Raw genomic sequence first — 15,193 nt, 5'->3', positions numbered from 1 at the left:
AGATTCAAGAACAAATGAAGAAAAACTAGATATAAATGTAAGAATTAAAAGAGCAAGGTTAGATTGGGGGAAAAAAATCAAGAGCACCATTCTTCCAAGGAAAAGCAACAATTTTACTCATCCACATTATGCAATCCAGCCCTCCCAAAACCCCAGATAACCAGGACCGTCATTGGGTAATAGTCCTTGGATAGGTGGCAGATATTCTGATCTGAATGCACCACACCCATGTCTAAGAAAGCCCTAGGGGGGAGCTGCAGTAGCTAGCCCCAACAGAGGGTGCAGGCCCCACTTCTCGTTCTTGCCAGTTTTTTTCTCCCAGGACCCTATCATGAGATGGGGTAATGAGGCCAGAAGTTGTATAAGGCTTTATCTTTTTGTTCTTTTATTTTTTGGGGTACAAAGGGAAGAATAGGCCTTATCTTTGTTTTAAGATCTTCTGGCCTTCATTTGGATTCCAAAGTGGATCATAAGGATCAAGCCATGTATGTGCTGCTGCATCACTAATTTTGTGAGAATGTTCTACTATATAAACATTTACCAGATGGTGAATGATCCCTTGCATGCCTTTTCAAAAGGTAATCAGTAAAGATAACTTATGATGGAAAATGCAATGAAGAGATCTTCAGAAAGCATAATTTTGAAGGTTTACAGCATATAGAACTCTAAAATAGCTGCTTCTTTATGCAAAGTGTAGAGCTTCTAGAAGGAGATGAATGCAAGTATTTTTTTTTTCAAATTTCAGCATTTTTTCTTTTTGGGTTCCATGAGGCTACACAACAGGGTAACCCATCTAATCATCTATCCCATAAACCCATAACCACCCAACCCTGGTGAAGGCGGGATTCAATCTGGAGTCTCCACTGCGACCAGCCAGAGAACTTACCAACTGAGCCTGTTGGCACCTTCAAGCATTAAACATCAAAGCTTACCCAAATAATAAGGGAAGACCTCATGTTCAATAGGTTCTCAACTTTAAAGGATTTCAAGAGATTAGATATGTCGGCATAATATTTGGCTGGAATTAAGAGATCTATCATTTATGATTGTACTCTTTCTATGACTTAGTAGTAGGGTTGTCCCTTTACATCAACAAAATACTATACACTATAGAAAAAGAAAAGACACATGTAAAATATAAAGTCATGGAAAGAGTAAAGGTTTTTGACATGACTTAGGTCTTTGAGCAATGGGCCACAAAGCAACTGTTCTGATGTCTTAGGGTTCACGTAACACCAGTAACCTCTGGCAGCTCACTAGGATTGCGGAACATGTCCTAGAATTTTGTGGAGGTAGAAGATCTTTTCATCATCCTCCTACCAATGTCAGTGAGTGCATTGTATGTTTATGCCCCGAGATAAGGTCCCTAATCCTGATAAAGGAAAATGCTCAAGGAGAGGTTGCCTACACCAAAAGTACAAAATAGGGATCCAAAGGGATGTAAAGACAGTTTCGAGAAGAAAGAAATACAACACACAGACAAAGTAGGAAGAAGGGACAAACAATAATGTTATTGTGACTTGGGATTTTAAGATCAAAAAAGAAGATAGAGAAGAAAGTGGAGATTAAAGGTTGAAAAAAGAAAAATAAAGGGAAAGGAAAATATGTAGAGAGAATATAATTATTGTACACAAGGGCTAGAATCTCAGTCGATAATGGTATCCCAAAATTGGAGCAAGGAATCAACACCTTATAATTAGAAACTTATCTCTTCATTGTCAGAAGAGAATCACATCTCTATTATAAGAGATAACAAGATGTCTCCTTTGGCATCTACCAATCATCCACTTCCTAAAAGAAATAAGTGTTGATAGATTAGGGAATAGTAACACGATTGAGGCTATTCTCCCTATTCCCTCAAAATCTCTTCTCTTATTTAAGCTTCTTTTCTATTTCTCTTCCCCCCCTACTCAGGAGGCTCAATCCAAAGTGTGAAAATTTTAAAGCCCCAAAAGTCATATGCAAGTGACACGACATTTCATATCACAGATCACATGACACAAGTCTTGGAATTACCATTTAGCCCCATGTGCATAAAAGTTAACTGAATGACATCAATGCTAAATAAGTACTGGCAGTTTTGCACACTGCATCAATTAGTTACCAGTCATTCCCATGCAAATGAACTTTAAGGGGCTGATTTCCATCAACTTAAATTCAATTCTAGGCAACTTTTTATCCTAAAACAGAAAGTACTAGGCACCTCCAGGAAAAACTAAACTCTCTTTATGTCTGTGTTTTTACACCATTTACAAATTACTTCCCAATTTATTCATGTATCAATCATCCTTAAAGTGTTTTCTTATATTTAGGGCATGAAATGGGGAGGATCGGATCAGATGTCTTCTACATAATCACATTTAGCAGGTTTAGATCATCATAAAGGATCTTTATATTAAAAAAGTATAAAATTAGACCCAATAACTAAAGGATAAATATGATACCACTGCCCATGCATTTTCCTTTAGGTTCAGTTTTGGAAGAGTGCAAATAGAAATATGTACAATGTAAAACTTTGTAACCGGTATTTCTAAACGTTGTATTTGCACTCTCCCCAAACTGACCTTAGGATCCAACCTGAGTACCTGACATCTGGTCGGAATACATAAAATGAGTTGAGTATGGATTGCCTTGATTAGATTTGACTTGGACCTAAACCCAGTAGAGGTATTTGGATCTGGCTGGATCAGCTCCAGATCCACTGTTTGTTGTGCAAAGCTGTTGGTATTATCAAATATATTATTTTCTTTTGTTGGAAATTTTAGCATTCCTTCCGTATAGCTTCTTATGGTACAAGGGTCATATATGCATAATACTTCTAGCTTGAATAAAAGCTCACTTCAGCTACCAAAAAACAAAGAATAAAAGCACGCTTCAGGGGAAAAATCCCATAAAGGGGTCTCTTTGCAACTATAAGCAGGACAACCATCCTATAAAAAACTAACCCCAACAAAGCAAGTTGCTCACAAGAAATAACAACAAAAGGAGGAGGGGAAGAAAGCATACTGTTAGAGTAAGTTGTCCAGTAAGTATAAAAACAGCAATAAAGCTATTGATCTGTGCAAACAACTTTCTTCGACCAACGGAACTAGCAACAGTCATGGCAATGACAGTTACTTTCTGCCATGAAAAATTGTCAAAAAGGGGTTATCAGAGTAAATTGTACAATTTTTTCCTTCATAAAATGAAATAACTAATTAAAAATCCAGAAGAATCAAACAGGATCAGTCTAAAAACCATAGAAAGAGAATATTTAATACAAAAACTCGATAATTATAACTACATACTACCAAAGGTAGGAAAATGTACTTTACCAAATAAAAAGAAGGAAGATGTTACTTTAAGAAGAATTTTTAACTAGAAGATTGCAAGTATGATCTGGGAGTTGAATCTGCAATTAGATTTTGAGGGTGGGAAAGATAGATTCCTTAGATGGTTCTATGTTTTTTAGTCTGCTCTGTAATTTTTCTTAGAAAGATGTACCATGCACAGTATGCAAGCTAGAAATTGTTTGCAATTCTTCTTAGATTAGGGATCAGATAAAAAGAGTAATAGTAATACTAATACTAATACTAATAGAAGAAAAGGAGCATTCAGACATGCAAGAAGCATATAAGAAAGCAAAACTTATTTGTTTTCTTATCCTCCTTTCAAGCACCCAAAGATTGGAATTTGGGATTTACCATTATCCCCCTCTTTTTATCCTCCTTCCACACCACTCCCTTCATGGTTGGTTGCAAAGTTATTTTATGGAATTTGAAATTGTACATATGCATGCACTTATCTTTTTTTTTTTTTTTTTTGAAGCAAAGATGACTTTTTTATTGAAGAAGAAACAAACAGAAGTACATGAGAGGATGGTAATGAAGCCAAGAAAGGATTGGCAGGATTACAAAGGCAAACAACTGTCACTAAACAAGAAATCTCTAGAGACCCTTGATTTTTCTAGGATATCAGCAACAGAATTTTGCTCCCTAGGATTCCAGACCAACTTCACATTCATAGAACCTAAGATATCCCTGGCTTCAGCTAAGAAGTGGGCTAGTCTCCAGGCCCCTCCCTTATCCTGTAACCAAGCTATAGTATTTGCAGAATCCCCTTTAATGGTTAAGGAGGATAAACCTAGCCGTTTGGCAAGGCGAATTCCTGTGAGTGCAGCCAAAACCTCTGCCTTTGTGGCATCATCCCTCCCAATCGGACCACTGTAAGCCCAGCAAATATTCCCCCTTTCCCCTCAGATTACACCCCCAATTCCTGCTTGACCTTTGGATCCTTGGGCACTACCATCAAAGTTTAGAGTCATTTCTCCTTCTTCTCTAAGAGCCTGTCTCATAGTCCACTCAGATCTTGGAGAGGAGTATAGGATTTCTGGAAGGTTTCTCTGGAAATCATTTAGGGAGAGACCTTTGAACACTTCAGGATTGATTACCCAAAGGTTGTAGAGATGTGTGATGTAGGAAGTTAGATCTTCAACATTTCTAGCTTTATTTTCAAAGGTTCTATTGTTCCTTTCTTCCCAAATGCCCCACAAAACTGCACAGGTCACTGTGTTCCAGTAAAATCTTCCTCTTTTTCCTAGCCCTCTACCTTGCCATTGCCACAAGATGTCCACCACCCTCTCCAGGAACACCCAGCTGTAACCAACTAGGTTTAGGAAGAAGTGCCAAATCTTTCTAGTGACTGGGCAGTGGAGAAGGATGTGATCAGTTGTCTCCCTGTCACCAAGACAAAGAGGACAGACATGAGGGGAGATGCATAATCTGCCTTTAAACTTTTTCTGAAGCAACTCACAGGTGTTTATTCTCTTTAAACAAGCTTCCCTCACAAAGAAAGAGACTCTACGGGGGATGTGTGATCTCCAGATTTTATTAGCCGAAAAAGGAGGCCTCTGATCTTCTGATACTAGAGCCTTGAAAAGGAGTTAGAGGAGAACTTGCCAGCAGGATTAGGTTTCCAGATTCTTTGGTCAGGGGTAGCAAGAGAGATGTAAACCTCATTAAGAGATTTTAGCAAACTAGCTATATCAGCAATTTCTATTTCTCTTAAAGGCCTTCTGAGGTTTAGGTTCCAAGTTGTTCCCAAGGGTGAGGGGTTGAGGCTAGAGGCTACCGTGGCTTCTTTGGATTGGGATAGGTTAAAGATTCTAGGATAGGAGTTAGCAAGGGTGTCCTCTCCCCACCACAAATCAGTCCAAATTTTGATTCTATTTCCATTCCGCACCTGATATCTAACAGAATCAAAAAAGAGGTCATAGGTAGAAGTAATACCTTTCCAAGGGTTAGAGGCTTTGACCCGGTTCAAGTGGACCTTGCTATCCCAACCGTTGGCATGTCTCCCGTACTTGCTCTTGATGGTTTTTGTCCACAACGCTTCCATCTCCAAGGGATATCTCCAAAGTCATTTTCCAAGAAGGGCCAAGTTCCTTTCTTTGATATGTCCTAGTCCCAAACCACCAACTTCCTTTGGCTTAAAAACCTGATTCCAGCCTACTAGATGGCACTTGTTTTCACCACCCCCTTCCCATAGGAAATCCCATTGTAGTTTTACAATCTTGTTTTTTTACTTTGCCTAGGATTCGAAAAACCGACAAAAAGTAGGTTGGCAGGTTGGCAAGGGAAGCCTTAATTAGTGTAAGTCTTCCACCTTTTGAAAGAAAGCTTTTCTTCCACGTGGCCAATCTTTTCTCACATTTTTCCACTATCGGGTCCCAAAAACTTTGACTTCTCGGGTTCCCACCAAGAGGCATTCCCAAATAGGTAATGGGGAGCCTCTCCAACTTACACCCCAATAGCTCCCTAAACCTCTCCAAGAGAGGGCCATCCACATTCAGGCCCACAATGCTGCTTTTAGAGTAATTAATTCTGAGTCCAGTCACCATCTCAAAACTATTTAGCACTCTTTTTAAGATGGAAATGTTCTCCCAATCCGCCTCTAGGAAAAGTATAATGTCATCTGCAAACATCAAGTGAGAAACCGGGACTGCCTCCCTACCTATCTCAAATCCTTTCTGTTAGTGAAGGGGTATTTCGGTCTTTGTACCTGTTGAGAGTGCTGATGTGTACTATTATGTTAGTTCAAGTGCCTCTTACTTAAATAAGGGCACTTATGTCTTTTCCAATTACATTAATAATATAATAACAGGTCTGGCCAAAACTAGGGTTGACTTTTTCCTATTTTTCGAACCAGACCTTTTCTCTTCTCCTTCCTCTTTCTTCCTTCTTCTTTCCTCTCTTCCTTCTTGTTGTTTACTTTACTTTTCAGCTAACAAACAAAACAGACTTCTAGGGCAGGCCGAACTTCAACGTAGTATCAGGGCAACATTAAACAAATCAGACCTGTTATTATATTATTAGTGTAATTGGAAAAGACATAAGTTCCCTTATTTAAGTAAGAGGCACTCGAACTAACATAATAGTACACATCAGCACTCTCAACAGGTACAAAGACCGAAATACCCCTTCACTAACACTCCCCCTCAAGCTGGTGAGTATATATCATATAATCCCAGCTTGTTACATATGTAGTCCACTCTCCCCCGACTCAAACCTTTTGTAAACAAGTCTGCCCACTGATTTCCCGTATTAACATATGCAGTCTCTATCACTCCATTCAGCACCTTCTCTCTCACAAAATGACAGTCAACTTCGATGTGCTTGGTTCTTTCATGAAACACCGGATTGGAAGAAATATGAACCGCTGCCTGATTGTCACAATAGAGCTTCATTGGAATACTGATGTCATATCCTATCTCCTGTAGAAGGTTCCTTAGCCACACTAATTCACAAGCAGTATGTGCCATGGCCCTATATTCTGCTTCTTGCCACAACGGTTTGCTTCTTACTTTTCCACGTTACCAGGTTACCCCCCAGAAAGGTGCAATAGCCTGTGGTAGACCGTCTATCAAACATAGAACCTGCCCAATCAGCATCGGTGTATCCTTCTACTTCTAGCTTTCCGCCACTTTTGTACAGCAAACCAAGGCCAGGAGCTCCTTTCAAGTACCTTACAATCCTTAGCACTGCATTCCAATGTGGGACCAAAGGTTCCTGCATGAACTGACTCACCACACTAACTGCAAATGAGATATCTGGCCGAGTAATGGTTAGGTAGTTTAGTTTGCCTACAAGATGTCGGTATTTGCTAGGGTCTTCAAATACTTCACCTATATCACTACTCAGCCTCGTATTTGTTTCCATAGGTATCTCAGTCGGTTTAGTACCCAACAAACTTGTTTCTTCCAGTAAATCAAGCACATATTTCCTTTGACACAAATTAATGCCATGCTTAGATCTTGCTACCTCTATGCCCAAAAAGTATTTCAATTTGCCAAGGTCCTTTGTCTGAAAGTGTTCCTGTAGGAATGCCTTCAATCTGTCAATGCCCATTTTATCATTCCCAGTCACAACGATATCATCTACATACACCACCAGTAGTATTTTGCCTGCCGGAGAGACATGACTGAAGATAAAGTGATCAACTTGGCACTGTTTCATACCAAACTTCTTGACCACCTCACTGAACCTACCAAACCATGCTCGAGGGGACTGTTTAAGTCCATATATAGCCTTCTTAAGTCTGCATACCTTACCATCCTCCCCCTGAGCAACAAACCCTGGTGGTTGCTCCATGTAGACCTCCTCGAGCAAATCACCATGCAAAAAGGCATTTTTGATATCTAGTTGATGTAGAGGCCAATCATACATAGCTGCAAGGGAGATGACAACACGAACTGACCCTATCTTAGCAACCGGGGAGAATGTCTCTGTGTAGTCAATGCCATAGGTTTGGGAGTACCATTTTGCAACCAACCGCGCCTTCAAGCGCTCAACACGGCCATCTGGCAAGTACTTAACGGTATACACCCACTTACAACCGACAGCCTGCTTCCCAGGAGGAAGAGCGGTGAGGCCCCAAGTACGATTATGATGGAGGGTAGAGAGCTCTTCTTCCATAGCACGGCACCACTCTGGAGAGGCAAGGGCTTCTTGGACATCCTTAGGAACAACCACTGAGGATAACAATATCCGTAATGAGTTAAATGTCTATCACCCTCTCACTTCTGATGTCAAGGTTCAACAGCAACAGAGAGAGCAGCTTGATGTGACTCGGTTTCTGGTGGGGCTGAAGTCTGAGTATGAACTAGTACGAGCCCAGATACTAGGAGGATCTACCCTTCCATCTTTAGAGGAGGTGTTTGCTCGTCTTCGGAGGACTTCCATTGGATCTATGGAAAACTCTAATATCTCAGATAAATCAGCATTTGCAGTGTGTTAGTAAACCCTAGCAGATTCTAGGTTGAAGTAGAGAAGAAAAAAGAAAAGAGAAAGAAGAAGAAGAAGAAGAAGAAGAAAGAAAGGTTCGGCCAGAGTAGAAGAGAGTCAAAATCACTCTCCCCTAGCTGACCCACTTGTATTTATTCAAAAACATAGAGTTACAGGAAAGACCATTTTGTCCCTCATAGAAGATGGGACACATAACTTAAACTCAGATACAATAGACCTTTCACTCTCAAGCAGATAATCCAAAATGACCAAAATACCCCTGACTCGAGCATTCTAACACTCCCCCTCAAGCTGGAGAGTATATATCATATAGTCCCAGCTTGTTACAAATGTAATCTATTCTTCCCCGAGACAATCCCTTTGTGAGAAGATCTGCCCACTGATTTCCTGAGCTCACATGAGATGTGGTTATCACCCCACTTATTACTTTATCTCTTACAAAGTGACAATCAACCTCGATATGCTTAGTTCTCTCATGAAAGACGGGATTGGAAGAGATGTGAACAACAACTTGGTTATCATAGTATAATTTCATGGGTTTGTCAATTGAGAATCCCATCTCTTGAAGCAAGTTCTTCAGCCATACTAGCTCACACGTGGTATGGGCCATAGCCCTGTACTCTGCTTCTGCACTACTTCATGCCACCACTGTTTGTTTCTTGCTCTTCCAAGTTACAAGATTGCCACCGAGGAAGGTACAATACCCTGTAGTTGATCTCCTGTCTAATATAGAACCAGCCCAGTCAGCATCTGTGTACCCTACTATCTCAAGAGTTCCTCCACTTTGGTATAACAAACCACGACTTGGAGCACCTTTTAGGTACCTAACAATTCTCAAAACAGCTTCCCAGTGAGGAACCCGAGGATGTTGCATAAACTGGCTCACCACACTCACAGCAAATGATATATCTGGTCGGGTAATGGTCAGGTAGTTCAATTTGCCCACCAACCTTCTGTATCTTCCAGGATCAAACTCTTCACCCGCATCAACACTCAGCTTGGCATTGAGTTCCATAGGAGTCTCTGTTGGTTTAGCACCTAACAACCCTGTTTCTTCAAGTAGATCAAGAACATATTTTCTCTGACATAGGTTGATCCCATGTTTTGACCTCGCAACCTCTATTCCCAGGAAATATTTCAGCTTCCCCAGATCTTTTGTATTGAAGTGATCCTGTAAGAATTTCTTCAACCTGTTGATTCCATTGCTATCACTCCCAGCTATGACAATATCATCCACGTACACGACTAGCAAGATTTTCCCATCCTTTTGAGTTATAGCTGAACACAGAATGATCAACCTGACATTGTTTCATCCCAAAGGCTTTCATCACTTCACTGAACCTGCCAAACCAAGCACGTGGAGATTGTTTCAGTCCATAAATTGCCTTTTTGAGCCTACACACTTTGCCAGACTCCCCCTGAGCAACAAACCCTGGTGGTTGCTCCATATACACCTCCTCAACTAGATCACCATGCAGGAAGGCATTTTTTATGTCAAGTTGTACAAGAGGCCAATCATACATAGCAGCTAATGAAATCAACACCCGAACTGAACCAATCTTAGCCACAGGAGAAAATGTCTCCATATAGTCCACACCATACATCTGAGAATAACCCTTAGCCACCAACCTCGCTTTCAATCGCTCCACACTGCCATCAGGAAGATACTTCACTGTGTAGACCCATTTACACCCAACTGTGTGCTTACCAGAAGGAAGAGCGGTGAGTTCCCATGTGTGATTATGTTGTAGAGCAGAGAGTTCTTCTTCCATGGCTTGCCGCCACCCTGGGGAGGCAAGAGCTTCCTGGACAATCTTGGGAATAGGAACAAATGAGAGTAATGATATAAATTTGCAATGAGAAGCAGAAAGGTGAGCAGTAGAAACATAGTATGAAATGGGGTGAGTACAAGTACGTTTACCTTTTCGCAGAGCAATAGGAAGATCAGGATCTGAAGGAGAAGGAGCACTAGCAGGATCTGTCGACAGGGGCTGAAGTGGAGGAGGGCCCGATGCACTTCTACGGGTATACACTTGAGTGATTGGCGGCTTCTCAGTAGTAACAGGCATAGGATGTGCATCTGCAGTAGAAACAGGAGCTACTGGAAGGATGTCCACAACAGGTACAGGAAGGGGAACCACAGAGGGAGAAGAAGAGATCCCAGCATCTGAGAAGAACGAATCTGACTCAAAGAAGGTGACATCAGAGCACACAAACGATTTATGGGATTTGGGGTTATAACACTTATACCCTTTCTGAGTCCTTGAGTAGCCAAGAAAGATACACTTAGTAGCTCGAGCATCTAGCTTGTCTAGCCCAGGCCCCAAGTGTTGAACAAAACAAACACAGCCAAAGATTCTTGGGGTAAGAGGAAATGGAGATAAAGTGGGAAACAACACGGAGAAAGGGGATTGACTTCCAAGGATTGACATGGGCATCCGATTGATCAGAAAACAGGATGTAAGAACAGCATCACTCCAAAAATGTTTTGGGACATTCATATTAATCATCAAGGATCGAGCAGTTTCAAGAAGATGTCAATTTTTTCGTTCAGCTACACCGTTCTGTTGTAGGGAGTAGGCACAAGAAGTTTGATGAATGATCCCATGATGTTCTAGGTATTGCTGAAATGGTGAGGAGTTGTATTCTTTGGCATTATCAGAGCGAAGAATTTTAATATGAACACCAAATTGAGTGCGTATTTCAGCATAAAATTTTTGAAAAATAGGGAACAACTCACTACGATCTTTCATAAGATAAATCCATGTCATCCTTGAAAAGTCATCAACAAAGATTACAAAATACTTATACCCATTGTATGACACCACTTTAATTGGACCCCATACATCGGAATGAACTAAAGAGAAAGGACTTGAGACACGACTGTCAACTCTTGGACTAAATGAGACTCTATGATGTTTACCCAATTGACATGACTCACAATCTAATGATGAAAGATGACTCAAGGAAGGAACCAATAACTTCAAGGCCTTGAGAGAAGGATGACCAAGTCTGCAGTGCCATTGAAGAGGAGTAAGAGATGGACTGAAAAGCTACTGGAGGACCACCACCATCATGGTAATATAATCCACCTGCTTCATGCCCTCCACCAATCTTCCTCCCCATCTTGAGATCCTGAAACACACAAGAAGAAGGGTAGAAGGTTACAGAACAATTAAGAGACTTGGTTAATCTGCTGACAGACATAAGGTTAAAAGGAAACTTAGGAACATATAAAACAGATGATAAAGGCAAGGAGGAGAGATTAACATCACCAACACCACAGATAGGAGATGTAGAACCATTAGCAAGTGTAATTGTTTGAGGTGTGGAGGAGTGGAAAAGGGAAGAAAATACATCATGAGTCCCAGACATATGGTCCGAGGCCCCGGAGTCAATGATCCAGTGTGAGTCTTTGGAAGCTAAGCAAGCCATACCTGACTGGGCAAGTGTAGCGGTGTTCTGCTGAGATGTTTGAATGAACTGCTCATATATTGCACGTGGTACACTCACCATTTCCTTCTCAGAAGCACAAGTAGATGTGGAGGGGATTGGGTCAGTTTGTTGACTTTCAGTAATTGTGTCACTACCCTTAGTCCTAGCATGGTTAGCCCAAGTGTTGGGTGCACCACGCAAATCATAGCAGAAATTAACTGTATGCCCCTCTAAACCACAATGTGTACACTTTCTCTGAGTATAACTCCTTCCTCTTCCCCGACCTCCCCCTGAGTCTCGACCTCCAGTCCGACCACTAGCCCTGCTAACATGTGACCACCACGGTTGCTTGGGAGTCCACTCCTGACACCACCACTTCTATTTCCACGACCACCCCCTTTAGTCACTACCAAACCAGATCTGTCAGAGAGAGAAGAATGTTCTACCGACTCAATGGATGTCCTCTTAAGACGAGCAAAAACTTCTTCAAGTGAGGGAAGAGCAGATCCTCCCAATATTTGTGCTCTGACAGGCTCATACTCAGCCTTCAACCCCACAAGAAACCTTGTCACATCAAGCTGCTCACGTTGCTGTTGTTGGATCTGAACATCTAATGTTAGAGGATGATACACATTAAGCTCATTACGAATGTTCCTCAAACTTGCATAGTACTCTTCTAAGCTTTGACTCCCTTGCTTCAAATTGAAATACTCTTGGTACAACTGATACACCCTAGTTGTATTGTCTTGTCCAGAGTACAACTTCTTAGCATGATCCCAGATTTCCTTGGCTGTATTTAGGAACATAAAGTTCACACTAATCTTTGGTTCCATGCTGTTCCAGAGCCATGTCATTATCTGTCCCAGTCACTAAACCCAGGGGAATCAGAGGGAGGTTTCTCCTCTCTTACATGTTTTACCTTTCTCTTGGCCTTCAAGAACACCTCCACAGATTTTGCCCATGGTACATAATTCTCACCATTCAACTTGATGGATGTCATTTGAACACTTAGATAGTCTGGGGAAAGCATGACACCTGTTTTGTTATCATTCCCATTTTCAAATGAAGCCATCTTAATTATTTCACCTTCAAATATACAACACAACCTCACACTCTTTCACAAGACTTATCTCACTTATAACACCACCAATTCCAGCTTCTTTAAATACACATTACACACCACACACTAAGGCTGAAATCACTCAGTCTTCACATCAAATACCTGGGCTGCACACTGCAGAACCATTCACCATCAACACACTAAGACTGAAATCACTCAGTCCTCACATCAAACACTTGGGCTGCACACTGCAGAACTGATTACACACAAGGTATAGGAGATCACTTTTAAATATTTTGAAACATAGATACACCAATCACCATGACACAACCACCACCAATCTACTGCTATTGTGAACTTCAGCAGTCGACAACTCTTCTTTCAACATACATACTAAGAGAAATGCAGAGGAACACGACTGAGATGCATATCAGTCACACTGAGCACCACCACCACAACCAACTTTTGAAACAAAAAGAAACATTGACAGTCCCTTGGACAAACAGCAGTAGTGTTCATACCTGTCCACATTCAGCCCTCTTCGATACTGAATAGAGGGTTTAGTATACCACTCCAACGACCACCACAGCAACGACCGGAGGCATCCTCACCTCCAGGCCCACAAAACGACCGCTCCTTTTCAGCCCCTTATCGAACCTCCACTCAGGTCAGTCAAAAAGGAAGAAGATGACTGTGAAAGTTGGCGGCGAACCCAGAAAGAGAACAGCAGCAAGAAAGAAATGAGGATACGACCTTACAGCTCTGATACCATGTTAGTAAACCCTAGCAGGTTCTAGGTTGAAGTAGAGAAGAAGAAGAAGAAGAAGAAGAAGAAGAAAGGTTCGGCCAGACTAGAAGAGAGTCAAAATCACTCTCCTCTAGCTGACCCACTTGTATTTATTCAAAAACATAGAGTTACAGGAAAGACCATTTTGTCCCTCATAGAAGATGGGACACATAACTTAAACTCAGATACAATAGACCTTTCACTCTCAAGCAGATAATCCAGAATGACCAAAATACCCCTGACTCGAGCATTCTAACACAGTGTCGAGAGGACGAGGTGGCAGAAGTGGGGCTCGAGGAGCCCAACCTGGCCATGGTGGCAGTAGTGGTCCAGTGTATGGCTGGAGTGGTAGTGGTGGATCTATACATATCCGTGGTGGTGGTCATACTGGAGGTAGAGATTCAGGGGGAGCTCGTGGTAGAGGATGTGGCTCGGGTCCACGGAGGTGTACTCATTGTGGTTTGGATGGACATACTATTAACTACTGCTATGACTTACATGGTCCACCCTCGACGTGGGCCAACCATGCCATGACTAGTGACACCAGTTCCAGCTTTAGATAGGAGAATCGGTCGGCTGACCAGATGCCTTCTACCTCTTCAGATGGTCTAGGCAAGGAGATGGTGAGTGTTCCTCGTGATGAGTATGAAAGGTTTGTTCAATCCACGTCGCAGCAAAACACAGCTACCTTTGCACACTCAGGTATGGCTTGTTTGGCATCCACACCCAACCCTTGGATTATTGACTCTGGAGCCTCCGATCACATGACTAGAACTCTAGGTGTGTTTTCATCTCTCACTCATTGCTCAACATCACAATTTGTTATCCTTGCTAATGGCTCCACATCATCTATTCGTGGTGTTGGAGTGATAGAGACTGGTGGCCGAAACTAGGGTTGACTTTTTCCTATTTTTCGAACCAGACCTTTTCTCTTCTCCTTCCTCTTTCTTCCTTCTTCTTTCCTCTCTTCCTTCTTGTTGTTTACTTTACTTTTCAGCGAACAAACAAAACAGACTTCTAGGGCAGGCCGAACTTCAACACTTTCAGCAAATTTAACTCCCTTGCTTCTTGTATCAAGTAACTGAGTACATCTGCCACCATAGTGAAGAGTAATGGGGAGAGAGGGCACCCTTGTCTCAAGCCCCTGTTTGCATTATAGTATCCAGTAGGTTCACCATTAATCAAGACTGAAAACCAAGCAAAGCTTATGCACCCTTTTATCCATCTCATCCACCTTCTACCGAAACCTCTCAGGCTTAGAATCTCTAACAAGCAATCCCAATCCACTTTGTCATAGGCCTTTTCAAAGTCCAACTTGATTACCACCCCTGGCTTGCCACTTTGTCTTCTTTCTTCTACACATTCATTGGCCACTAGAATGCTGTCATTAATTTGTCTTCCTTGCACAAAAGCGAATTGGTTGTTTGAAATTTGGTCATTCAGCACCTCCTTTAGCCTTGTCATCAACACTTACGCTACTATTTTATATAAGCTTCCCACCAAAATGATAGGTCTGAAATCCTTAACTTCTAAGGATCCCTCTTTCTTTGGCACTAGGGTGATGAATGTTGAATTGTTTCCTTTGTCCACAATGGCTGATAGGTAAAATTCTGCAAACACCTCCACTAG

General features: G+C 41.6%; 1 protein-coding gene across 4 annotated transcripts in view; it reads right to left on the bottom strand.

Annotated features, from left to right (window-relative positions):
• Window positions 1-15,193, bottom strand: part of LOC104594525 (TLC ATP/ADP transporter) — a 34,357-nt gene that overhangs the window by 1,849 nt on the left and 17,315 nt on the right. For 3 of the 4 annotated variants that reach the window (XM_088897581.1, XM_010254839.3, XM_010254842.3), the window contains one exon: window positions 3,007-3,120. The exons of the other annotated variant lie outside the window; for it this stretch is intronic. In XM_088897581.1, the coding sequence (XP_088753707.1) occupies window positions 3,007-3,120 (114 nt within the window). The remainder of the gene's footprint in view (window positions 1-3,006; window positions 3,121-15,193) is intronic. 4 annotated transcript variants of the gene reach the window in all.

Source organism: Nelumbo nucifera, chromosome 2 (genome assembly GCF_055504915.1).
Source record: "Nelumbo nucifera cultivar China Antique chromosome 2, China Antique-T2T, whole genome shotgun sequence".
In the NCBI taxonomy this organism is placed as follows: Eukaryota; Viridiplantae; Streptophyta; class Magnoliopsida; order Proteales; family Nelumbonaceae; genus Nelumbo; species Nelumbo nucifera.
Note: the sequence above shows the minus strand (reverse complement) of the source record. Positions and strands in the feature narration are given on the sequence as shown.